This window comes from Muntiacus reevesi, chromosome 12 (assembly GCF_963930625.1).
Source record: "Muntiacus reevesi chromosome 12, mMunRee1.1, whole genome shotgun sequence".
Taxonomy (NCBI): Eukaryota; Metazoa; Chordata; class Mammalia; order Artiodactyla; family Cervidae; genus Muntiacus; species Muntiacus reevesi.
In genome coordinates, this window is record NC_089260.1 from 18,114,779 (window position 1) to 18,142,603 (window position 27,825).

The 27,825-nt window shown below is 41.9% G+C and overlaps 1 protein-coding gene across 4 annotated transcripts in view; it reads left to right on the forward strand.

Annotated features, from left to right (window-relative positions):
- GRHL2 (grainyhead like transcription factor 2) overlaps positions 1-27,825 on the forward strand; it is a 171,206-nt gene that overhangs the window by 113,147 nt on the left and 30,234 nt on the right. For all 4 annotated transcript variants that reach the window (XM_065902742.1, XM_065902743.1, XM_065902744.1 and 1 more), the window contains exons 9-12: positions 13,214-13,372; positions 20,974-21,061; positions 21,750-21,889; positions 26,599-26,630. In XM_065902742.1, the coding sequence (XP_065758814.1) occupies positions 13,214-13,372; positions 20,974-21,061; positions 21,750-21,889; positions 26,599-26,630 (419 nt within the window). The remainder of the gene's footprint in view (positions 1-13,213; positions 13,373-20,973; positions 21,062-21,749; positions 21,890-26,598; positions 26,631-27,825) is intronic.

Genomic DNA, 27,825 nt, shown 5'->3' on the forward strand with positions numbered 1-27,825 from the left:
ACAAACCCTAATTACAGGCTTTTCTTTCTACCCAGTTTCTAAGGAGATTCTTGAAACCAGGCCCCTTAGTTTTGTGCATAGCCCTTTTCTCGGTTCACAGTGATTTCAAGATGAAACCAATCTCGATGCGATACAAAGGCATCTCTCATGTGACCACAGAGAATTACCTGAATGTTAAGATGCTACTTAATGCTCAGAGGAACAGGTTTCTATTTTGGTCTTTTCACTGGAATCAGTTCAGTTCAGTTGTTCAGTCATGTCTGACTCTTGGCCACCCCATGAACCACAGCACGCCAGGCCTCCCTATCCATCATCAACTCCTGGAGTTTACCCAAACTCATGTCCATTGAGTCAGTGATACCATCTCATCCTCTGTCGTACCCTTCTCCTCCTGCCCTCAATCTTTCCCAGCATCAGGGTCTTTTCAAATGAGTCAGCTCTTCGCATTAGGTGGCCAAAGTATTGGAGTTTCAGCTTCAACATCAGTCCTTCCAATGAACACCCAGGACTGATCTCCTTTAGGATGGACTGGTTGGAACTCCTTGCAGTCCAAGGGACTCTCAAGAGTCTTCTCCAACACCATAGTTCAAAAGCATCAATTCTTTGGCGCTCAGCTTTCTTTAGAGTCCAACTCTCACATCCATGCATGACTACTGGAAAAACCATAGCCTTGACTACTAGATGGACCTTTGTTGACAAAGTGATGTCTCTGCTCTTTAATATGCTGTCTAGGTTGGTCATAACTTTCTTTCCAAGGAGTAAGCGTCTTTTAATTTCATGGCTGCAGTCACCATCTGCAGTGATTTTGCAGCCCAAAAAGATAAAGTCAGCCACCGTTTCCACTGTTTTCCCATCTATTTGCCTTGAAGTGATGGGACCGGATGCTATGATCTTAGTTTTCTGAATGTTGAGCTTTAAGCCAACTTTTTCACTCTCCTCTTTCACTTTCATCAAGAGGCTCTTTAGTTCATCTTCACTTTCTGCCATAAGGGTGGTGTCATCTGCATATCTGGGGTTATTGATATTTCTCCTGGCAATCTTGATTCCAGCTTGTGCTTCCTCCAGCCCAGCGTTTCTCATGGTGTACGCTGCATATAAGTTAAATAAGTAGGGTGACAATATACAGCCTTGACAGACTCCTTTTCCTATTTGGAACCAGTCTGTTGTTCCATGTCCAGTTCTAACTGTTGCTTCCTGACCTGCATACAGGTTTCTCAAGAGGTAGGTCAGGTGGTCTGGTATTCCCATCTCTTTCAGAATTTTCCACAGTTTATTGTAATTCACACAGTCAAAGACTTTGGCATAGTCAATAAAGCAGAAATAGATGTTTTTCTGGAACTCTCTTGCTTTTTTGATGATCCAGCAGATGTTGCCAATTTGACCTCTGGTTCCTCTGCCTTTTATAAAACCAGTTTGAAGATCTGGAAATTCACGGTTCATGTATTGCTAAAGGCTGGCTTGGAGAATTTTGAGCATTGCTTTATAGGACATAAGGCCATTGGATGTGGTCCGTGTCATGAACTGCTTCATGTTCTGAGACATAAATAAAGCTCTCATATTGGGTGATTTGCTTTTGTCCCGTGAAGTCCAGGTTTCTTCCGTTCCTTCCTGTGTGGGTCAGCCCTTTCTCTTTCTAGCACTGTCTTTTCAAAGTACAGCCAGTGGTCCACTAGCCAAGCGTGGCTCTACTCCATCTACTCCTGATGGGTAGGAAACCAGCCCCTCAGTTGAGATCCTCAGATCTCAGTGTTGGTAGCATCAGAGACAGGATGGTGCCAATGGCAGTGCTTTGATCACAGCCTATGTAAAGGCAGTAAACTGGAGAAAATACAAGTATTCTAACCTTCTTGAACCCTGCAAATTATTCAGTCTCTCTTTGTTGAAAATAAGGTTACTGAAAGACTTTTAGCACCAAATCATGGCAGAACCATTAAAATTGTCCCCAATTTATTTCACCCTTCTTCCTTTTCTCTTTCTCTTAACACTTCTTTTTGGTCTAAAAGATTTAATCAGTTTTTATGGGGCTCCAGTGTGTGTCAAGCAAAGTACTTTGGAAAGTTACAGTTTTGATAGTCTTAATGAATCATGTCTTCCAAGGGGATGCTTCTGAATGAACTGTGTTCCCTTCCTACCAAACTCCAGTGCTGGACACCAGGGAGAAGGGGAGATGTGTAAATACTGATTTGGGGGATTAAAAGAGAACCCAAAGAACTGGTCAAAGGAAACCACACTCCTGAGTGTCCATGGGTTCATGATCTAGTTTGCTTCCCTGACCTCGACCTCCCATCAGCAGTCCAGGGAGTCCTCTTTCTGCATATGAGACAGTCCAGTATGAAATGGAGTTGATGAATATTACTAATTCAGAAAAAGTTGCATCCTAATGTGTGTGCATGTGTGCTCAATTGAGTCTGATTCTTTGTGACCCCATGGACTAACCTGCAGGCTCCTCTCCAGGCAAGAATACGGAGGTGAGTTGCTGTTTCCTCCTCCAGGGGATCCTCCCAACCCGGGGACTGAAACCAGGTCTCTTGTGTCTCCCGCGTTGGCAGGCGGGTTCTTTACCACTGGTGCCACTGGGAAGCCCCTTACGTCCTAATGTTTTGCCTAAGTAGAGCCCAGGTTTCAACAGGTCATCCTATGGAAGAAGAGAAATATTATAGGGCATCTTCCTTGGTCTCCAAAGTAAACAAAGTATTGAGAGGCTCCTGGGAGGAGTCTTGAGGGGCTGAGATACACGCCACAAAGCAGGGCAAATGGCATTTTTATGTGTTTGCTGGGGCGTGGTGTGGATGAAGGAAACTTTAAAAGGGAAAGGTAAACATTTGCTGGAGTCTTTGTTATTGAACTTAAACAAAGCCATACCTTTGTTCCAGTTTTATACGGTAATGGATGGCAGAAAAAGCTATAAAGCTGGAGTTAAGTCACATATAGAAGGAATAATCTTTGGAAAGCATCTCACCAGAGCTATCTTCAGCTTGATCTTTTGTTAGAATGTGGAGTAGCCATGGTTTTTGGCCTGAATTCTGCTGAGGGCTTTTGTAACTCACATGCATGAACTATTTTGTGCATGCGGAGAGTGAGACTGCAGACTTAGATTTCATAGACTGATGTGTGTGTGTGTGTGTGTGTGTGTGTGTGTATGCACCATGGTTAGTATTTATTCGGTGCTTACTTATTGATATATACCAGGCAGTCTGCCAGTTGTTTATATACCTTATGCAATATTCATATTTTAAGTGGCTATTATTTTTCCTTTAAACAATGAAGAGATTGAAGTCCAAAGAGCTTACACAGTGAACGCACAGTAGAGCGGAGGCTCCCGCCCTGGGAATGTCTGAAGCACGTATTCTTTCCACACTGCCTTTTCGTCTTGGGAGGAGGTGGTCATAGTGTCTTCTACCTTGTCTCTGGCAAAGGGGCTGGCATCCCCTCGAAGCAGCCTGCTTGCTGTGCATCACCTGCTGGGCCAGGCAGCGGGCATTTACAGACAGAAAGCCAGGCAGGGTGTCTGCTGCTCTCAGAGGCCATCCTGGCTGGGCTGAGAACTCAGACAACCTCTGCACACGACTGTAAAATGAGGAAGAAAGCAACAGAGCCTCCAATGAAAACGGAATTAAAGGTTGAGGACAGTTCTGGAGAGGACGGTAGCCCTGGTTTTTTTATTTTTTATCACAAAATAAAAAAATTTTCTTGAGCACAAATAAGCATCCACCTACTAGATTAGTAGCCTGGTTTGCAAGTATTCTTTCCCATTCTGAGTGTTGTCTTTCTGTCTTGTTTATGGTTAGTAGCCAGGAACTTTTTGGTAACTTAATGTTTTCAAAGCATTTTTTAAAACGGAAGTATAGTTGATTTACAATGTTGTGTTAATTTCAGGTGTATAGCAAAGTGATACAGTTGTATATGTTGTGATTCTTTTCAGATTCTTTTCTAATTCTTTCTAATAACTTTCTAATAACTTTCAGTTCAGTTCAGTCCAGTCACTCAGTCATGTCTGACTCTTTGCGACCCCATGAATCGCAGCACACCAGGCCTCCCTGTCTATCACCAACTCCTGGAGTTTACCCAAAGCCATGTCCATCGAGTCAGTGATGCCATCCAGCCATCTCATCCTCTGTCGTCCCCTTCTCCTCCTGCCCCCAATCCCTCCCAGCATCAGGGTCTTTTCCAATGAGTCAACTCTTCGCATGAGGTGGCCAAAGTATTGGAGTTTCAGCTTCAGTAAGGTTATTAGAAAATACTGAATATAATCCCCTGTGTTATACAGTAGGTCCCTGTTGATTATCTGTTTTTCATATAGTGGCGTGTATATCTTAATTCCAAACTCCTAATTTATACCTTCCTCCTTCCCCTTTGGTAACCAGAAGATTGTTTTCTACGTCCATGAGTCTATTTCTGCTTTGTAAACAAGTTTCATCTTTTAATTCATTTTATTTTTATAAAAGCATTTCTATTAAAGTTTTTTATTTAAATATTCCCCCAATGTCTTATTTGAACTTGCAAGTGAAAAGTTGAAAGATTAACACAGTTCTGACCACATACCCTGCACTTCAGCAGGTAGAGAGGGTGCCAGGGGTGTGGGGCCAGGGAAGACCCAAGGGATGGCGTGGCCCTTGAGCTGCAGCTGACTGGGAGCTGGCAAGGGGCTCCAGGTGGCAGGACGGGACACTCAGAGGCGCGGAGACCCGGCAGCACAGGCAGAACCTGGAGTGGGGGGCGCCGGAGAGAAGTCAGAGTGAAGAGGGGACGGAGACATTGCAAGATGGGCTGAAATGCCGGAGAGAAGTCAGAGCGAAGAGGGGACGGAGACATTGCAAGATGGGCTGAAATGCCGGAGAGAAGTCAGAGCGAAGAGGGGACGGAGACATTGCAAGATGGGCTGAAATGCCGGAGAGAAGTCAGAGCGAAGAGGGGACGGAGACATTGCAAGATGGGCTGAAATGCCGGAGAGAAGTCAGAGTGAGGAGGGGACGGAGACATTGCAAGATGGGCTGAAATGCCGTGGGGAGGGCTGGAAGGTGGGTGAAAGACGGTCAGGGTGGGAACTTTAGACCCACCCATTAAGGGGATTTGGAGGAGGAGGAACCAGAGAGAGAAGGGCTGGTCAGTAAAGAGAGGACAGAAGGATGGATGAGCAGGACAGAAGGAGGAAGTGACCGGTGAAGTGGGTGATGCAGGCGGTGGTCTCACAGCCTGAACCTCTGAAAGCAGCAGCAAGCTGGGAAATGGTTAGAAATGCAGATACTTGGACCTCCCACCTGGAACCCAGAGGACAGAGTCATGACACGTTTGAACAGCATACCCCTGCTTGTAAGGATGCTACCTGGAGGAAAGCAATCTCAGTGAAGTCCGAGGCCAGATTAAAACTGTGGGGGACAGGGCCTTTACTTACGGTCCCTAATTTATACGTGCTCATGTTGAAAGCTGGCATTGCAGCATGGTTTACAAGATGCAGAGACTGGAAACAGCCTCGTGTTAAAGAAATTGTTACTCCATATTCATGGTTGTTTTTTTTTTTAAAGAAAAAGAAAGGACTCTCTTCAGAGTGTCCTGTCAAGTGAAAAAAAAAAAAAGCAGGCTGCAGAACTGTGTTTACTATGCTACCAATTGTGTTGGAAAGAAAAGGATATGAATTTGCCTAGCAGGTTTCTGGAAGGACACACTAGAAACTGTGACGGATAACCTAGAAACTGACAGATACCCAAGAAAGTGTTGGTTGGGGAGCAACGCTGGCAGGGGAGGGGGGTGTGGTTTCCACCTTTACTCTTTTGAATTTTGTGCTAGATTCAGCTGTGACAAACTCAAAACAAGTTTTCAGTGTTAAACACGAATAGAAGAGGCTTGAAGTCATAACTGATAACCAGAAATCTGAGTGAGTGGCTCTTTTAGTCTCCTCTTCACTTCTTCCTCCCACTGAGAGGGGAGGCTCATTATTTATGAAACAGCCCCGCCTGTTGTTACACAATATCCAGATTCTTCCTTGTCCTGAGGTGTTGCTTCACGAGACCTGCTCGGGTGACAGAGGCGAGTGGCCGAGACTGGCCGGTCTGCAGAGCCACGAGGGTTCTGCCCGAGAAGGTTCGCCTTTGCTCTCTCCCCACCGAAGCCTGCAACTCCACCCCTCTGAAAGGGTCACACAGAGCTTTTCATTTCAATTCAGCTTCATAAAATAGCTCTCTGTTCAAGTTAACGTGAACATTTGGAATCATTTGGAATCAAATGTCTTGAGAGTCTGGACAGGGTAGAAACTAGCACACCCTGTAAAGCAGCTATACGTGGATAAAAATTAATTCAAAAGACAATACATTTTAACAAACGTGATCTTAAAGTATCACAGTGTCAAGCTAGAGATTGTTATACCTATTTAAAAGAAGAGGCAAATGAGACCCAGAAAGTTTCAGTAGTTAGTCCAAGGCCACCAGGGACATAATTTTGAGCCTCTTGTACATTTTTTTTTCTTGCTCTGATTTCCTCTCATTTTGCCCTCCAGCTTCGTAGAAAGCTCCTTCCTCTTAACAGAACTTCACCTGTGAGCTGATCCCATTTAATCCCTGCTGCCAGGGCTCTCGGCTCCCATGGGGCCTCCTTGCACAGCCTTGCAGCCTTCTGTTCCTCCTCTCTGGCGGTGTGACCACCCGGCCGTCCTGGAAGAACACCTCTGCACGACCCCGCTGCACGTGCTCCTGCCCATCCTCCTGCTTCTGCCAGATGCCCCAGCTAGGTGCTCCCTCCCATCTTCATGTCCTGGCTCCCTCACCCCAGTAACCTAGCTTCCTTCCTTCCCTCTAGGATTCTGGCCTCTGGAAGGGGCGCAGACCCTCGACTTCTGATCCTCCTGGTCTTTTCTCAGCCCTCACTCAGTCCTCTCGGGGACTTGGGTGTTGGATACTGTGGCCACAGGTCTATCTCCCCTTGGTCTCAGTGAAACACACTGGACCTCATCAAGGGCCTGTGACTCGATCACAGGGATACAAGCATCTTGGCTGGTGTCTCCCCTCCCCGACTGCCTTTTCTCAGGCTCCTTCTGAACCTCCTCAGCACGAACCCTCCTCTCCCGTTAGCCTGGCCTCTTTCCTCTTTTGAGAACAGCGTGCACTTTCTTCTCCATCTCTCTTCCTTCTAGCTCAGCACTCCTATAGGAAATCCTCCCTGGTTGAGCTCTCTCCTTTTTTTTCAGGCTCTCACAGTATGTACACCCTGAGATACTCACCTCAGTTCCTATTTTTATACACCCCACCACAGGGAGAGATGTTGTAACTCCCCTTTTTCCTCAAGGACAATGCCTCACCGTAGATTTCTGTTTCTCCTGTAACATCCATGTGTATCATCTTCATTAGCTTATATACATGGGCATACATGACACATATATATATACATTCATACTTGATTATATAGCTGGGGCTTAATTTGGATTTGTTGATATATAGCTAGATAACATTTTTTTTGAGGATAAATCTGGTCAGAGCAACTAACTCTGCTGTATTATCTTGACAACTTAAGCTACTCAGAGCATTCTTGCCTCTTAGAACATTTTGCTTCTAAAAGCAAGAACACTGATAAAGGAGGAACTGTGCATTTAGAAAAGTAATTTTCTCTTAATTTGTTAGACAAATATTTGTTGAGTATCTTCCATGAGCCTGGCATTGGGAACAGAAGGAGCTTGAGGCAGACAAGGCCCCTCCTCTTATGGGTTTAGAGCTGCATCGAGCAGACAGATAAACGACAAGATAAATCCAGATAATGTTCAGTACTGTGAAGAAACCAAGAAAGAGCAGCATCGTAAGGTGAGCTACTCGTTGTGGGAGAAGGAGAAGGAAGACAACTCTAGATGGTCAAGGTGGGAATTTCTGAAAAGTTGACATTGAACCAAAATCTAAATGAGAAAGACCGGCAATGTGATAATCTATGGGGAAAGCTTTGAGGGTGGGGGGAATTCCCATAGCAAAGTCTGGCAACTGGAAACAAGCCTGGTATATTAAGAATTTTGAATACTAAAGGAATATGGGAAATGTGGTAGAATATGTGAGTAAACCAAAAATGTATCTGTGCCTACTCATGGTATCTGTAGGAGAAAATAAAGAAACATTTGTTCAGGTTGTAATCATTTCCTAAAGGTGTTATATAAATGGAGGCGTCAGGAAATCTAGGAGTTTTGTAAATTCTCAACAAAATTGCAAGCTCTCTGAGAGCAGGGAGTCTGTCTCAGCATTCTTATGTCCCACCTTGTAGCATAATGGCAGACACAGAGAGATGTTCAGTAAATATTTGGTGAATGAACACATAGAGGAAACAAATAATTGCCTAAGACTGAGATTTCACATGTTAATATTATTTGCTTTTATTTTATCTTTCTGTCTCAATTTGGCATTGCATTTGCACCAAATGTAATCATATAAATAGGAAAAAAAATGCTAAGATGTAAGAAAACCATCTATAAGGCCTTTAATAATTCTAAGAACCAAGAAGAAAACAGAGTAGAGAAACTGGCAAGAGTACAGTTAACGCGTTTGTGTTTTACGGTGAAAATATGGATTTCTTGATGTATGTCATGTCCCTGTAATTTGGAGGCTAATGTGTGCAATTTCTTGTAAAAGAGCTCTTTAGAGTCTCAACCTTAGGAAATAAGTAGCTTTCTTAGTCTCTAATCAGGGGATCTTGAAAACACAAAATACAATTGTTTAAAGAGGAAAATAAACACTTTCCATCGAACCATAGACCTTATGATTTTTTAAGTCCCGAATTGCTTTGTAGATCAAGATTGGCCTATTTATTTTAATGGCAAGCTCTTGGAAAAATCTTGGAAGTTAATAATCAAGTTAGTGTAGCACTTGTAAAGCACACTAATTCTGCATTTATTTTAATAAATCTTACTATACCCATAATACACAACTGAGTGGTATTATAACCCAGATAAAGTCACTTTTCTTGTGTAGGAACTACAAAATGAGAGTTGTAATCCATGTGTCAAAAAAAGTAATTTTATTAAAAATTGTCAATTGTCATGAGACTGCTTCTGTTTCTGAAAAGGTCTTGGTACCTTTACAAATGATCTCTCTGTTGGAATCAATCTTTGAACCAATGACAAAATTAAAATTGTATCTATTATCTGCTTGGATACACTTGATTCAGTTAAAATTTTTCTAAAAAATAAATTACGTGCTGTAAGAGTTATAGGAAAACAACATTTACAGCTCTTGGTTGACAGACTAATTGTTCACAGCATTTCTTTACATAATTAGGGCTTCTACTAAAGTTAAAAAGAACTTCCTGTGCTTGACATTTGGATTAACATTTGGTGAGGGAAGGTGTACCTTTTCCCCAAGTTTCTGTAATGCACGTTTACAAACAGTGCTTTGTAGATAAACTTCCAAGAAATTCGTTGTCACATTTGCCTGCTGTGTTTAGAGCTGGGACACGGTTGGGTTTGCAAGATGAGACAAATGAATGCTTATCAGCCCCAGCCTAGGTCTTTGTTAATATCCTTCCATGCCCCCCTCCCCCATCCTACCACCCATTGCAGTTAAAGTTCAACCATTTGGGTTTTAAGTGCAGCACAGCGAGACCACAATTGATACCATCAGGCGCATAGACCGTGCTTTGCTAACGGGTCAGACAGCCAGGCAAGAAGAAAGCAGTGCCAACCCTATTATAAGATCCCTACTTGTTAGGATAACTCTGGTAACATAACATAGCCGAAAAAGAAGGTAGAGTCTTGTGTTGTTTACTTTTTGTAGAATCAGGCTGCCATGAACCAAAGAGGGCCCACTGGATCTTCTACTAAGGACCTTTCTCCATGAAGAGGACCTAAGTCTGACTGTCTCCTGGTAGGGTCCAGTGTGCTGTAGCTCATTTCACCATTAAGACCTTCTCTACTGGGTGGCTCATTGTTACAGCTGCTCCAAGGACGATTTAGTGCATGTATCGCAGAATATTGCCAGTAAGCATCTATTATTTCCATAGATCTGTCCTATTCAAGTGGCCCTTATAAATATACATATTTTATCAGCTAAGTTCTTAGCTGAGATCTTGGGCTGACAATGCCACAATTAATACTGCTTCCTGCCTGTCTGGGTATATGTCTATGGTAAGTAAGCATATGGATCAATCAGTGAGCCAACCATGAATCCTTTTAGCTTGGGAAATACAGAACAGTTTTCTCTTCTAGCTCCTGCAGGACTCAGGAGGCTTTATGAAGGAAAGGGAAAAAAACCAGTCTGGTTGAAGACTCTGTCGATTACAGCCACCAACAGGAAGATTTCTACATGAAGTACACAGCCCCAGATGGGAACAACTGCATAGCTCACCAGAGTGATCATTAATTTGGTGACATAAAGCTGTGTTTATTTATACATTCTGGCCAAGAAAAACCCCATCACCAATAAGACAATCACAATTAAAGAAGTCAAGTGTTCCTAGAAAAGTATGCTTTTACTTTCTGATCTAAAGATTGGTCTTCAATGAAGTTATTGTAATCTTTCATGTGTGTGTGTGTGTACAGTCACTCAGTCGTGTCCAACTCTTTGTGATCATGTGGACTTTAGCCCCCCAGGCTCCTCTGTCCAGGGGATTCTCCAGGCAAGAGTACTGGAGGGGGTTGCCATTTCCTCCTCCAGGGGATCTTCCCAACCCAGGGATTGAACCTGCATCTCCTGCATTGCAGGAAGGTTCTTTACCGCTGAGCCACCGAGAAAGCTAGCCTCCAACTTCTGTGATTGCAGGGACTGTTGTTGTTGTACCTGTGCTAGAGACATGGTAAATACCTAAAAATATTTGTGGCGTGAGTGAATGTTCTCTGCAGTCAGGACATCTTCTGTCTCCTTTTACCCTGGAAATTCAGTAGGAAAAACCAGCATGGCGTCTTCCTTCTGAGTGGTCTTCATCACTTAGCTCTCCTAAATCACTTGACATTTGCATCTCTAGTTTCTCTTTATCTTCCTAAATAATAACGAGTGTTTATGGAATCCCTAATCTTAGCCCAGTGTCTCTGTGGGTTGTGTATTTCACTTGTATCTTTCAAGTTCAGTGTTCTGGGTTCTCATGGCCTCTGTACACATCTCTCTCTGGGGAGCCCTGACCACTCTGTATTGATCGTTGCTGGATTACTCATCTGTCTTCCCCTTGGACTGTTAGCTCCATGAGACTGGGATCTGCTTTCTTCTGTATCCCCAGTGACGAACGCTGTGTTCGAACTAGTGTGAACTTGTGTTGATCTTTATAGAATGAATGAATGAAAGAGGAATGAATGAATGGAATGCCCATATTTGCGGTTAGATCATCTTTAGGCACGTTTCCGGATGCAGCTAGAGAAGTAGCCTGTGTCATGGTGTCCGTAGTTGTAATTAGCGTGTCACTGAGACGTGTCATCTGGGCTTGACTGCTGTTGATGTGGTGCTGCCTTGCTAATGGGTCTCTATTGCTAAGCAAGGGGCTCAGAAAAAGGCCATCTTTATATAGACATAGCACTAAAAATGAGAGATGTGGTTGTATGAATTTCCAAAGGCCGACCAGGGATATGGCCTGAAATGAATTAGATCAAAAATTTGAATAGCCTTTAAAATGCAGCTCCTGGAAGTGGCTCTTTGCTTTCTGCAGGGTGTTTTCTGGGGGTTGTTGCTATGATATGAAAGGTTTTAGGACAAGGGTTTGAAGGTGAATAAAGATTTCAAGGGGACCAAATAAAACAAGAGTCAGATAATACATCTGATGAGATGGTTTTCAGACGAGATCAGGCGCGTTCAGGGTGGTATGGCCGTGGACGAGATGGTTTTCAGAATACATAACTGTACAATTTTAAAACAGTGAGTTTAAAGTTTTCTGTTGAATACAAATAATACATGTAGTATTAACTGAAAATAGTATCAAGGATGTAATCTATTGTGCCTGTTTTTCCCCAGAGACTGCCTCTTCTATTCATGCAGTCACCAGATAAATCTAGGTGCTGACCTTACATCCCTGCGTGCATGCCGTCACTCAGTCATGACTGACTCTGCGACCCAATAGATTATAGCCCACCAGGCTCCTCCACCCCTAGGATTCTCTAGGCAAGAATACTAGAGTGGGTTGCTCTGCCCTCCTCCAGGGGATCTTTCTGACCCAGGGGTCAAACCCGATTCTCTTATGTCTCCTGCTTTGGCAGGCGAGTTCTTTACCACTACCACCACCTGGAAAGCCCCCTTATATCCCTAGTCCTTGATAAATAAAGTGGTATATATTGATATCTATATACTGTAGAAAAGGAGGATAAATTTAGTCATTTGTATTCCTCCTTCTACTCCTGCCAGTATTTTATAATGAAATTATTATCTTTACTTCTGTTGGGCAGTTCCATTTTTTCAGATGCATGTCATTTTGCTTGTCTCTCTTGATACCTCATGTTGCAAGATGAGAATGCTGATGTCCTTACTACCCATCCCTCCCCTGTTCCATGTCTTACTTTGTCAGCTCTTTTACTTTTTCACTAAGTTGAAAGCATCTTAGCATTTATATTCTATTCTTTGGGGAGGGCTTAAGAATGATTTAACAGGAAAATTGAAAACCAAAGACTAGAAATGACTTGACTGAGATCTGGTTAATGTTAGAACTGGGACTAAACCCTAGGGCTTTTGACTCTTAGTCTAGTGGGCTTTCTAGATAAATTCATTGACCTCATTCATCAGATGTTTATTGAATGCTTATTCTCTGCTAGGCACTACATTAAGTACCAGCAATACAAAAATAATAAAAAATTGTCTCAAATCTCATACTCTCATGAAAATAGGAAAAATAGATGTGTAAACAAATAACTATGTTTCGACGCAATAAGATGCAAAGGAAGATGTTGTGTAGCCTTTTTTTTTAACCCCACAGGTCAGAGATTATAGAAATTGATGTAATTGTTAAAAGTTACAGTTTTAATATGTTGAGAAGATAGTGTTTCACCCAACTAACTTATGCATATTTGGAAAATAAGGCATTGCTGATATAAAGATAAATTTAAATTGTCTGTTTCAAGTTTAAATATAAAAGCAAAAATTTTATGTATTTATAACTAGAAATTATAATAAATCAGTTTCATGTATTTAATAAGTTTTATGTGAGAATATCCACATATTCTTTAGTTGTACTTTTAGGTTTGTTTAATATTATAATTTTAAGTCTAAGGCTTATGCATTTTTTTAATAGATCTTTTTTATGGTGACTTGTGAACTTTTTCCTTTTTTTCCTCCTCCCTCAGATTTTCATCACCGTGAATTGCCTGAGTACAGATTTCTCCTCCCAAAAAGGAGTGAAAGGACTTCCTTTGATGATTCAGATTGATACATACAGTTATAATAATCGTAGCAATAAACCCATTCATAGAGCTTATTGCCAGATCAAGGTCTTCTGCGACAAAGTGAGTAAAGATGACAGTTTGTCATAAAGGTATTTTTGTTATTAGATATTACTTTTGATGACATTTCCCCCTTGTCACCTTTGCTTGTCTACTGGTGTCCAAATAATCACTTTCATCACAGTGGGAGTGGTCATTTTTCATTCTCAGCTCTTATTAGCTATCTAGGGAACCATCAACTGTATTTTTTTTTTCAGTCAATCATTCTACCACTAATTTAATGACTGACATTGTACTGTGCTATGAGTCTGATTCACATAGATATAACTGATCTAATAGATGGATAGTTTTTAGTGGGTAGGTAGATCCTGTCCCAGAACATACTAATATAACCTCTTTTATTTTATGGGTTAAATGGGTCTCATCTAGAACCTTTTGGAATGGACACAGCTCCTTTTAAATATGTTCACTAGCAAACATGCTTCAGGAGGAGATGTAGTTTTTGAATCTTCTTGAATCCCCCTGTATGAGATAGATCAATTAGAATAGCAAAGATTAAAATGCCATGATTATGTGGTGAGACCCTTGCAAATCCCAAATGTGAATGGGACCAAGCATCAACAGTTTCAGAACCTGTATGATGTCAGCATCATGAGGGAAAGTAATGGACTCACTTGATGACCAAAGAACGGGACACTACCAAGTGGATCTGTAATAGCAGAGGGTGAAGTGGGCCTTTGGAGAACATCTGGTGAAACTGGGGCAGAAGGGAATGGATTGTGCAGACTTGAGTTTACTGGTGGGTGGGTGCAAGGGGAGAAAACGTTGACGTGTTTGGGGCTCTATAAACTTGGGAAAGTTGTAAATTGAAGTTCCCTTCTAGGATAAAAATCCTACCCTGAGAAATAGCTGCTGGGAGTAGAATCCAAGTTGAGTTAGACAAAAACAAAACAAAGGTTCAAAGGAACAAGAAGTTCCAATTAAAAAGGAAGAGGCGAAAGAAAACAGAGTAGTCAGATCTCAGGAAGCACAGGACCATTTTCTGTTATCACTTTGTGAACACAATTAATGTAGGAGCAAGAGGACTATCAAGCTAGAAGGATTATCCTAGCTTACTCATTTCACTTAGAAATGACCAACAGAAAAGAAAAAGTGTTGAATCCCATACAGTGTTGCATGAAAAATATAATTAAGGTTAGGCTAACTTCTTGTGGACAATGGATGCATGCCAGAAAGACATGCCCCCAAATCAAGTGATACATAGTATATCACCTTGTATCTATAGTCTATTGTTCCAGATGGGCTTAGAATTAACAAAATTTTAAAATATGAAATTAACAAAATCATGGAAATTATGAAGAACAACATAAACCACAATTTGAAAAACTCAGACATGAGATGTTTGGAGAACAGAATGACTTGAAAAGAGATATAGTAGAATTCAGGAAAGAATTTAGAAGCGGAAGAGTAAAATGTTTCAAAGTAAAGACTACTACAAGTAACATGGGGGTAAATAAATGTAAAAGATAATTCCTTAAGAAAAATACAGGTATAAAATGGCAAAATTTTAAAAACTTGAAGAAATGAGGAAACAAGCGAAAATAATAGATACAGAAGACAGAGAAAGAAGATACAAGGACATATAATATGTGTCTCTGTGGGAAAAAATATAAACAATGGAACAGAAGAAAAGCTAAAAAAGGATAAATCAGGAAAACTTAAAAATTACACATTTTTAAGTGAGTTACCAGGCACTTGGTAAAGTTGATCGAGGATAGCCAATATCAAAAGCCATTGGACTTTAAAAATATTGTTTGGGCATCTAAGAAAAATAAAATAGACAATGGGTGATTGATTTTTTTCATTAATTTTTACTGGAGTATAGTTGATTTACAGTGTTGTGTTGGTTCCAGGTGCACAACAACAATCAGCCACACACACACATATATCCACTCTTTTCCAGACTTTCCTCCCATATAGGCCACCACAGAGGGTTGAGCTGAGTTCCCTGTGCTATGCAGTAGGTCCCTATTAGCCATCTCCTTTATATATGGTAGACAAGGAATCATTTATAAGGAAACTTTTATTATCAAGCCTTTCAACAGCAATGCCTTGTCAGAAGACAATGATATTTAAAGTAATCAAGTAAAGAAAATGTGAGCCAAGGATTTTACATTCAGCCAAGCTGATTTTCAAGTATAAAGAAAACAGGCAAATGCAAGACAGAATAAAACACAGAAACAAAACCACCAGTGAACAAACAACCAAATGGGCAAAATTCCAGGGAATATTTCTCCTCGAGGAATCTAGTAAAAAACCCTGTTTAGACACCAATATGACTGTAAAGACATTGGTAAAAGGACTGATGGTGAACATTCCCACGTCTTTTTATCTTGAATCTAATGCTAAAATGATGGGAGAGATAGGAATGGCAATATGATGTGTTCTGACAATAATTAAGACATAATTATTTAGTAATTGGGTAGGGTGGGAGAGAATATAAAAAATAGATTAAACTGGCAACTGCTTATAGGTGTTGCTATTTTGTTTTCTAAGTCATGTCCAATTCTTTTTTGACCCCATAGACTGTAGCCTGCCAGACTCCTCTGTTCATGGGGTTTCCCAGATAAGAATACTAGAGTGGGTTGTCATTTCCTTCTCCAGGGGATCTTCCCAACCCAGGGATCGAACCCGAGTCTCTTGCATTGCAGGCAGATTCTTTACCACTGAGCCACCAGGGAGTTGGCTGGATGTAAAATAGTATGAGTTCAGTTAGATCCTGGGGAGAGGCGAGAAAGGGGAGAAAGAGGTTAGCGGCTAATTCAGAATTGCCAGCACTCTTAACGGTGCTGCAGTCAGATGTAGATCAAAGAGCTATAGGGTCAGTAAAATGTCTGAATTGTCGTTTAGCAGAGTTGGAGAGGAGGAAGAAGTGGGCATCTCTGAACAGAAGGCAGAGAGAGATGGTCATGAGACAAGAGAAGGAAGCAAATTAACTCGAACTGCACTGAATTTAGAGACATGTGGCATAATGGAAAATGTCTCTAAAATCTCGATAGCATTTCAGGTTGCGATGATTTTAATTAGTGCTAATCATCAGAGCAGCACAGCCCTCTCAGGCCCAGTTAAGCAGCTTCCATGATATAGAGGAGGCACAGTTAGGTCGGTAGACACAGTTGTTATGTAGATGAGAAAATTGCCAGTGCCACAAGTAACTTGCCAGTCATGTGGTGAAAAAGCAGAGTAGCTGCATGTAAATCCATGTCTGATCCCAAACTCATATTCCTTATATCTTTTTTTCCCCCGTTTTTTTCCTTTTATCTTTAATTCAGATATTAAACATTAAGAAAGCATTTTCAAATGATGTACAAGGTGGAATTTTTAAAGTACGCGTGGGAGAACAATTAAATGATTTGAATTCCCTTTTTTTATTCCAGAAGTTTCAAGGGGAATAGTAGAATCCCTGTCCCTGAATCTCCTTCTTGGAAGGAAGGAGAAAGATTAGGAGCAAGGAGAAAAGGAAGGAAGGGTGGAATGGAGGCCCTGGGCAATCCGTTTACCTTTTTGTCACAGCTAGAATTAAAAGGATGAAAGAGAAGGCTTAAGGGATGCTCGTATAATTATTTGTTTCGAGTGTTGATGTAATAAATACTAAAAATCAAAATAAACCATAAAATGCAGAATAAACAGAATTCCGTATTGTTGTTCACTATGCCCTAGAATGAGAGGGACTCCAAGGACTAGTGATGCAAAGAATCTCTAGTGGGTCTTTTTTTAGTTAACATGATGATGAGGATCAGGAAACTCATAGGGAAGGAATCTCATGGGATAAGCAGAGTATGTTAATCTTAACTGCTCTTAATTATTCCGATAAGCTAGATGCAAAATCTTTTGCTATGATTCATCATTATATTTGTAGCCATCAATTCAAAATATAGGCAAAACTCACTCATGGGACATTTTAACTCTTGCATGTTTCAAATGGGTGTGTAAATGCAAAAGATTAATCTGAATCATCCTCTAAAGCAAAAGAATTAAGAGCTATTCTATTTTAAAACTGTAAATTTCCCACAGATTAGAGTTTTAAACAGATGGAATTTTGTACTATTTATATTTCCCCAGGTTGATTTCTAATTAATGCACCTGTAAGATTGCAGATGAAAATAAAGGACTTCTCTCCCTTTTTTGATATTAAAATTTCTTTTATTGAAATACATATGTTTATGACTTAAAAATTCAGGATCTGTTATATGGTTGTATCTTTATCAGTACTTTTGTCTGTATTTTTATGGGCTTAGTCACTCAATCGTGTCCAACTCTTTGTGATCCCATGAACCGTAGCCCGATAGACTCCTCTGTCAATGGAATTTTCCAGGCAAGAATGCTAGAGTGACTTGCCATTTCCTACTCCAGGGGATCTTCCCAACCCAGAGTTTGAACCTGCATCTCTTGTGTCTCCTGTGTTGGCAGATGGATTCTTTTCTACTACACCACCTGGGAAGCAGATATCTTTATATCTGTATTTAATTCAGTTATCTTTCATGAAAAACCAGAATCATATTACTGCAAAGAGCAACTATATATTGTTCAAAACTTAAAAATAAAGCCACCTTCTCGTAAGAATTTTCCCCTTCTTCTTTAATTCCTGCTTAGAATTATCTTGGAGATTATAAAAAAACTAAAGATATTCCTCCAAAGTACCTTCTTGGTACCTTGGCCAACTTTAAATAGGTTAAGGCCACATTATTGAGACAAAATTTAAGAGAAACAGCTTAAGTATCAAATATAAATATAAAGATAGCCATCACCTCTCAAGAGGAGGCAAAGGTGATCACAGTATAATCAGGAAATCTCTGGCATCTTTTTTTTCCTTTCTCTAAATTTAACACTCCATAACGAATATCTAAGTGGGGGAAATTATTTTCAAATGATAAATTTGGTATTTGTAGCAAATTATACCCTTCTGGAAGAACCAGACTTTTTTACATTTTAATGAGAGTGAAAATATTTTCCAGAAGCTTTGGGTCACAAATAATCAGAAGAAGGAAAGGAATTCTTGGAAGGTCACGGTCAAGGATGCATTCTTCATCTTAATTGAATGTATCAAAGCTGCCCTGGGTCACTGTGAATCAAAGTGCTATTTTAAAGATGAGGATGGTGGCCCTCCTAAGTTTGGATACTATCAGAATTGTTTTGGTGTGCTGACATCTGGGCCTTCTGGGCAGGGAGTTTCTTACATAGATGTGGTACCCAGACTAGGCGCTATGGAGAACTACTCCGTGTTTTATGTTAATCCTGCAGGTTTGGCGTATCAAAGAACACCTGTAAAATAATAAGCAGGTGACTTTATTTCCTAAAAATTAACACTGAACATATATAAATCTTGAAACGGTAATTTCAGAACTTTTCTTCACATAAATTGTACAAGACAAAAGACTAATTTTAAAATAAAATTGCTCAACAAACTTCGGGATGTGTCTTGAGTGAGTTATAATTTGTGTAGGTAAATTTCTATATTTTGACTTACATGCAATACTATATTGTACAGAACTTCAAATACAGAGAAAAAAGTCCTACATGTACACAACTAAAAATGAATAATAAGGGCCTTTTGCTTATGCTTCACACCCATCTGAACAAAGTCATCTTTGTTCATTTAGCACTCTGTTTTTTTTCCTGAAAATATTATACCTTATCTAGACAAAAATCTCTACAAAACTTTTACTATATCTTGAAGAGATTTTCCAAGGAAATATTTTTATATTTTATCTCCTTCTTTCTATGAATTTCTATGGTTTATAAACATCAGTGACAATTTAAAACTTAAAAATAGAGCACTGTAAATGATTAGTCTCTTTTTGGAGTAAAAAGCTTTTTGACATAAAAATGCACATTTATAATATCTGTTTAAACTATCATAAGCATCCAAATCTTACCAACATAAAGTTCTTAGAACTTCCCTGGCACAAAGGAAGTGCCACATCTGATTAGCTGTCATCACTTGTTCATCAAGAATTAGCTCTAAAGCCATGTCCTTTATGATGGATGCCTCCATTGGCCACATGTCTCCATGTGTCATGGCCTTACTTTGGCCAGAATTGGGAATATTTTTTTTTTTAAAGCCAGTTTGATAAGCAAAATTTATATTTCAATGTTTTACTTCTAAACCATTAGCATGTCCCTTTCTGTGAATTGACCTCGTGACTCTTGTCCATTTTTTAACTGGTATGTTTAGTTGTTTTCTTTTTAAATTTGAATCATTATTTATATGTTATTGATTTAACACTTTATGTGAGATTTTATGGGCTTCCCTGGTTGCTCAGGCCGTAAAGAATCCGCCTGCAATGTGGGAGACCTGGGTTCGATCCCTGGGTTGGGAAGATCCCCTGGAGGAGGGCATGGCAACCCACTCCAGTATTCTGGCCTGGAGAATCCCCAAGGACAGAGGAGCCTGGTGGGCTACAGTCTGTGGGGTCACAAAAGGTCAGACACAACTGAGTGATGAAGCCCAGCACAGCACATGAGATTTATATAGCAAGTATTTCCACTAGCTTGTCCCTTGCTTTTTAATTGATCTGTGTGTATTTAACAGAAGGATTAAATTGTATATTCTCAGATCTACCTCTTTTGTGTGTGATAACTTGGGGATTTTCTAGGGGTAGAGGTCGCTGACTAGTCCACGCTTTGCTATTTTTTAAATGTGCTGCCACAAAGGGCAGAAATAGTAAATGTGGATTTGAAATCTAGGGGAAGAGTTTAGGCTGGGAGAGTCTATCTGTCACCTGTCTAGAGCACCTTGGAAATATGGGTATAGATGAACTTTTCTGCTACAAGAATGGAGAGAGGGAAAGAAAAAGGAAACTGTGTTGAACTGTCTGTATTTGGGGTGTGAGAAGAGGAAATTGAGTCAGCAAAGCTGACATCGAAGGGTGACCAAAAAGAAAAAGAGGTTGATCAAAGAATCGTGGAAGACCAAGAGGGCAAGAGACATAGGTAACGATCAATTGGTTAATTTGGATGGAGTTGGCAAGAGAAGCCAATGAAAAAGTCAAATTACAAGGAACAGAGGAGCAAAAAGGCAAATTGAATGCTATTTCCAAGAGCATGTGAACATATTAAGACAAAACCCCAGATCGTACTTGTATATACAAAATCTTACTCCCTGTGTAGTTTGCTTCAGCCCTACTTCATTTCCCCTTCTGTAGAAATTTTTTAAAGTTCCATACCAAGGAGCCAAGGAAAAGTTTTATAGGAAATTCACACTCAACTTTCACGCCCACTCCATGATTAGGAAAGATAATAGGCCAATGCTTCATCCTACAACATTTTATTTTAAATAAATATCACTAAAATTACTTAACCGGCTTCACTGGGATGGGGAACTGAGTCTTGCTTTTCTTAGGAATTCAAAATTGGAGTTGTTTAAATAGGCAAGATACCAAAAAAGGGGAGATTTTGGGAGGAGTGGGATCCCTCGCTCTTCAAAGAGGTCAGCAACATCCGGTAGACTAAGGGGCGGTAGACCCCGCTGGAGGACGGAACCGCGGCTGCCTGCCTCTCCTCCCCACGCTATATTTCTGATCCCTGTGGCTTGTGTGTGGACAGCTGTTTTGCACGCCCTGGTAACATGCCTGGCATTGTCTGCATTTGTTTTTCCCTGTTAGGGAGCAGAAAGAAAAATCCGAGATGAAGAGAGGAAGCAGAACAGGAAGAAGGGGAAAGGCCAGGCCTCCCAAACCCAGTGCAACAACTGTGAGTGTGGCTGCGAAGGGGGGTGGGCTTCAGCCAGGCCAGGTCCCCCGAGGAACGGGTGGAAAGAAGTGGGTTGCAGGTAAAATATGCACGTCCGAGTTATGGCTGGGCTTCCCTCATGGCTCAGACAGTAATGGATCTGCCTGCAATGTGGGAGACCTGGGTTCGACCCCTGGATTGGGAAGTTCCCCTGGAAGAGGGCATGGCAATCCACTCCAGTATTCTTGCCTAGAGAATCCCCATGGACAGAGAAGCCTGGCGGGCTACAGTCCATGCGGTTGCAAAGAGTCAGACACGACTGAGTGACTGAGCGCAGCACAAGTGATGGCTAGCCAAGGCGATGGGGTGCACCATCCCTGTGAAAGGGAAATAGAATCATGTGATCACACTAGAGCTAGGAGTGAGGTTCTAATAGTCCAGAGACCAACATCCTCCTTCTCCAGACAAGAAATCTAGGGTGCAGAGAGGAGCAAGAGAGCACCCCCTCAGGAGTGCTCACTCCCAAGTCCACACTTTCCGCTGGTCTGGTGATGGGAGAGGGGAGGCTTTTAAAGTGTGTTCACATGTATGGCATTTGGGATGCTTCATAGGAGAAAATCGTGAACTTTAGCCAAGACTAGAGCTTACAAGTGAGAGTTCTTAAGTCATCTACAGCCCTCACACTTACGGGTTTTGTGATCGTGTCCAGCCTCTGATGGGAAGGTGGCAGCGATACCATTACAGAAGAAGAGCGACATCACCTACTTCAAGACGATGCCTGATCTGCACTCCCAGCCCGTCCTCTTCATACCTGATGTTCACTTTGCAAACCTGCAGAGGACAGGACAGGTATGGCTGACCCGCTCACATCTACCTGCCATCCATCCCCTGCACAGGTAGAGCCTTAAGAGAGCATCACTTCCGGTGCTATTGACCTGAAAGATAAAACCCATGCATTCGACCAAGAGTCAGCCATTTCCTACAGAAAATGTAATTTTATAGAAAGGAATGTCTCAGGAGAGGAAGCCAACTTACTAAAGGGAAGGTGAGAGTGAGCTGATAATGGTGAAGTGTTGACAAAGCAATGAAAGAGGAAGAAAGTAAGAAGGCTGATAACCTGTAAGGCAAGTTTTTAGTTTTGTTCTGTGGGATCCTCATGATGCAATAGGGCTCCATCTAATGGTGGGAAATTGAACTGCACCCATTGGAACGTTGCTTAAGAGGAAAATTCTTTGATTAAATAAACTGTTAAAAACTTTTTCTTAGTAAATTGACAGTTACTGTTGAATAGGTAAACTATTTTAAACCAAAATAAAAATGAGATTGTAGACAAGCCTTTTAAAAGATAAGTCCTGTCTTCTAGTTCTACTTGCAAGTGAAATTATAGAGATAATATTATAATACATAAACATCCAATAATTAGCTCCTTATGGTAGCTCATGTTAATGATATGTTATGCAGCCACTAAAATTATAATTAGGAAAACTATGTAGCAACATAGGAACTAGTTATGATAATGTTCAGTGGGGAAAAGGTAGAGTATTCATTTGTGTCCACACTGTGATTCCAAATACTGGGTTGGCCTGAAAGTTCATTTGGAGTTTTTGCAAGATGTTACAAGAAAAATCGTAATAGTTGATGAGTATTAAGAGGTGGATATGTATTTTTTTCTTTTTGTAATGTCCTTAGTTTTGTCTATTTTATGTGATAAACTAAAATTGGTTAAAAAAAATTACTTCCCTAGCATTAGCCAGAATTGTCTTTCTGTTGAGAAAGAGGTGCATAGTGACACATTCAAGGTTTTGTTCCGTTCTAGTGTTAAGATATTCATTGGAATTGACCTTGGTATAGGAGCAGAAATCATTATTGGCTTAACTTTCTTGAGAATATTTTGTCCTCATGCCATTTTATTTTGTGTATGAGACAAAACAGTAATACAACCAGAACTTTTTAGTTGGTGTTTTTAACACCAACTAAATATGGGTAGCAGAATATCCCCTAGTTTTTTCCTTAGGGTGCCTTACATTAAAGTTTAACATTCTCATCTTGTCTTACTTGTCTGATAGGAAAAAGACACAAAGATGAAAGGAAGAACGTTATGATTTATTAAGACATGAGTGCCAGCCCCTAATTTTATTTTTTAATTCCCAAGAACATGGTGATTTGTGTATTTACAGTCTTTGTAAATACATGATATATTTTGAAGCTAGGTAGTCACACCTTTAGGAGAGAGGGGATGATTGAGTTAAACTGCTCTCACTATTATGATTCTGGCTTTAACCCTGTGTCAAAGCTGACAGGCTGACCTGTTCTCCTGGCAAGATTTCCCTAAAATACGCAAAGCTGTAAATGAATCTTAAGAGGAAATCGGACCAAATGTGACCGCTTGTGACTGTCTCTGGCCTCACTTGCCCCCTCTGTGTCCTGAGCAGGACTCCTAGCCTGTGGCTGAGCAGAAGGAAAGTATAGTCTTTGCCATTCATTGGTTTCAGCAGTTTGCAAAGCAGCCCAATCAACGTCCCCTGGGGCATCAGCAAAGTTTAAGTCCTGCTGTCCTTGAAGAGCCTCAGGCTTTCCCTGTGGCTTTGGAGTCAGAATGTAGGGGGTCAGTGAGGGAGCCTGCTGAGCCCCGGGTGACAAAGGAACACACTCTTCTGTGCACTGGGTCAGTGCGTGAATATCCTGTGGTTGATCAACGTGCTTGGCTGAAGGAAAAGAGCACCTGCAGTAGCCGGTCAGAAAAGGCTGCCTGTTCTTAGAAAAGTTAGGAGTCTTGGGGGATGAGTCCGGAGGCAGGAGGGAAGAGGGCAGTGCTGTGATGTTGGAAGTGGGCAAGGGACAGGGCTTGGCAAGCTTTGACAGGTCAAACGAGAGCCAGCTGTGGCCACTCATGAGCTGGCCCGGTTCCCCCATGAGGGAGCAGGGATGGAAGGGAGGAAGGCAGGTGATGGTGTGATGCTCAGTAACCGCTACTGCTATGGACCTGGCAAAATCAGCCGCGTGGCAGCCCTTCAGCTGCAGAACAAGCAGCCGCTAGCTTTCACTGTCAGCCCACATGTCCCCCAGTCCCTCACTGTCTCATTGATTCACTTGTGGGTTGAAGTATTCACCAGATGGTTATCAAAAACTCATAGGAGGGCATTGTTACTCCCTGCACGACAGGCCAGTAAATCAGAGACAAGGAATGCGGAGGCAAGGAATACGACATTATTCAGAAAGCAAGCAGACCAACAAGGTGGCAGACTAGTATCTCCAAATGACCGTCTTCTCTGGGCCTGGATGCCAGTTTCTTTTATAGAACAGAGATGGTGAGGAGGTGAGGAAGTAAAATAAAAAGGTCATAAGTCTTGCAAGTATCTCCTGGAATGGCCAGCCTGAGGAGGGTGGTGGGGAGGTGGGATGGGGACAGGTTGTGTTAATATCTTCTTTTTTTATAAAATTCAGACAGAGGGGCAGGGTTCCCCAGGCAGGCCTTTTAGTAAACAAAAGCAACGGGGAAGCAAAAGTTAAAGAAACAGATCCGCTAAGGAGTCAGATTCTGTCCTCCCCTGAAACAGCATGAACCCAGCGTGCAGGCACAGTGGAGGTCTTTAGTTTCCCTCTCCCCGCATTAAAGCCCAGATATGCATGGAGCCTTTTGTCAAGAACCCTTGAAGAGAAATGATAGAGGAGCTTGGGGGAAGTTGTGGGATGCAGAGGCATCATTCCTCTGGACCATGTGTCCTTGGCAGCTATCAGCCTTCCTCAAGGCACCCGAACCCAGGGAGGACATCCCTTCTCCCTCACACCCTCGAGAACCGTCTCCCTGACTTGTGGCTTGTGTGAACCACCTCCGCCCAAATCACAGGCGTTCTTGATAAGAATTCAGGTTCCCAAGGTTCATTCCAGGTCTTTCAAATTAAAATCTCCAACGGGGAGCCTGGGAATTTGCGTTTATGAGAAGTTCTCTGGATGGTTTTTATGTATTCTGAAGTTTGAGAACACTGTAAAAATTAAATTTGTGCGTTAAGCACCATGACCGACCAGGAGGGAACAGTGGGTCACCCTCTGCGAGGAGGAGGGAAAGTGGCAGTGCGGGGCGGTGACGGGGACAGTGCAATAGAGCTGCTCAGGAAGCCAGGGGGACACCTAGGAGAAGGCTGCTTCTGGTTCTGGATCACCAGTCCCCTTCGCAGAGGGCTGTCCGTTACCCCACCTGGTTGGTGAAGCAGGGCGGATGTATTATGCCACATTTCAAGAAAGCATCAGGCACTTTCCCCCGAATCTAGTCTTGGGTCCAATGCTATGACCCAGGCTCCCCCGCTTATGTGGGTCCCCCTGGATTCATCTAAATAAACAGTCCATTATGAGCATAACCAGTGCTCCAATGCCCCTGAAACTTGGGGCATGGGGAGGAAACGTCTTACCTTCATTGCCTGTGTTTAAGAAGAAAGGATACAATGCAACCATAGACATTAAAAAGTTTCAGAGGAAAAAGTTCCCCGTGGAAACCTCAGCTAATGACTAGCATAACTCATTCCCGGAGAGTTCCAGGCAACGAGCTCTGTCGTATAACTAAGTCCGGGCTTGGCGGCAGCCTGGAAACTGGCACGAGCCTTTGAGAAAGTTTACGCGAAGGGTGTCGGTCTCCACACAGCTGTTTCTCACCCAGGCGGCTGTGGCAGGGCCGTTGATGAAATGGACGGGAACCCAGAGGTGATTTTTGAAGTTCAGTGTGTGAATGTTGTATACTAACCAGTGTCATTCTTCACCCAAATGAAAATGATCCTGAAGCACAAGATAAAGTTCTCGAAAGGCCCACAATTAATTGCCATAAATAACTGGGTGAAGAGGACTTAACATACACAGCAGCTCCCCCTCTGGATTTCCAGAGCTGCATAAAATAACAGGGATGCTTCATAATGTCTTTAAATCTGATTAGGCCCGTTTCCATGCTGACCACCTAAAGAAGTCTCTTTCCCTTCTGGCCAGAACTCCTCCTATAGCCAGAAACACCTCCTAGGGCTAGGTGGCATTTCCTGGCCTGAAGATAGTTGACTCCTAGATTTTTGTGGTCATGGGATCAGGGTAGCCCAAGTCCCTTTGGGAAATAAACAAAGGCCTGGGCTTACTTTCTGGAACTTGCTTCCCTCTCTTTACCAAAGAATACTGGTCTGGAATCAGCTCCTCTGTGGACTGGATGGGATTGGTTACTTACAGGCCCTGTGCCAAGGCTTTTCTAAGCAATGATTTTTAGATCTTGCTAAAATATTTCCTTAATGTCTAAAGCAAGGTTTGGCTTTGGGCTATAGGTAATTTGATCAGACTGATTTGAGCTAGAAATAGTTAGATTTCTAATTTCAGTTCATTAATGTCTAAAAATTAACCCAAGGAGACTGTTGAAAAGGTTAAATTTGTATTGGGCACACACAGATTTGTATGAGACACACACAAATGATTAAACAGATTTGTCTTTTTTAAGAGACAGTGTAATGTCTTAGGAAAGTCTGTGCATCACGTGATATATTTCCATTTCTTGTGCCTGACCTACAGTAAGTCTGCTGTTTTTTGTTCCACAGGTGTATTACAACACGGATGATGAACGAGAAGGGTAAGACACTCAGGCTTTTCACTTCAACACCCAAAGTCAGTTCCTGTCAGTAGAAATGGGATTCCAAGCACAGGGTAATGGGACAGGGAGTGGGAACGTCCTTTCAGCCCCAGACTCAGAGCTAGGAAAGGCTTGACTCCAAGGATTGTTTGGGAGAAGGCTGGGGAGTACCATTCTCCTTCCAAGTTTCTCATCTCTTTTTTATTTTTATTTTTGGCCACACCTCACAGCATGTAGGATCTTCCCCGACCAGGGATCGAACCTACAGCCCTTGCTTTGGAAGCATGGAGTCTTGGGGGCTGCCAGGGAAGTCCCCAAGTTTCTCTTTACCCCTCTCTCCTTCCTATGTTCTGCCTTTGAAGTGGTACATCTCTTTGATTCCACCCTTTCACTTCCAGTCCAGTTACTGAAATCTTTGTCCCCAACACAAGATCGAGTTGAGCTCCAGGCAGGAGCCAAGGAGACAGCCTGTCTTCCTTTCAGTGCTACCTGGCCCCCTCCCCACCCTTGCACATCCCTCGTGCTGGGGAGTGAGCTGCCTGGGCTAGTGGCGAGGCTGGTTTAGATGGGAGCTAGGAGGCAGAACCTTGTCACTATCTTCAGGACTGTACGGACGAGAGGGTTTACACAGGGGCGCTGAAGGCTCCCAGTGTCTTGGGCATCAAGTCACTGCATAGTGCTTTTCTGTTCATTAACTCATTGTGTAGACTCCTAGAATTTTGGAGCTAGAAAGGAACCTTCAAGGTCATTTAGCTGATCGTGTTCCCAGACCATATAGCACAGTATACCACATCCTTGATAGGTGGTCAGCCAGCTTCTACTTGAATGTTCCCAGTGATGGGAATATTCTGAATATTCTCACTGTAGAAGACAGCTCATGACACTGTTGGACAGTTCCAGCTCCAGAAAGTTACTTTGTTGAACTGATGTTGCCTTCTTTTGACTGATATGCATTGGCTCTAGTTCTTTCTGGAGAAGTCTTAACCTTTCCTCTAAATAAACAGTCCATTATGAGCATAACCAGTGCTCATTCAAATGTCATTTTACCTCTCAACATCTTAATACCCCCGCCAGGGGGTACCACCAGATTTGTTATTGGTCTCATTAAAATTGGCTCTCAGAAGTACACGTGTTCTGAACCACATGAGTTGGAGATTATATTGAGATCATTTCTTCTTGTCCCCTGGATGCTGTT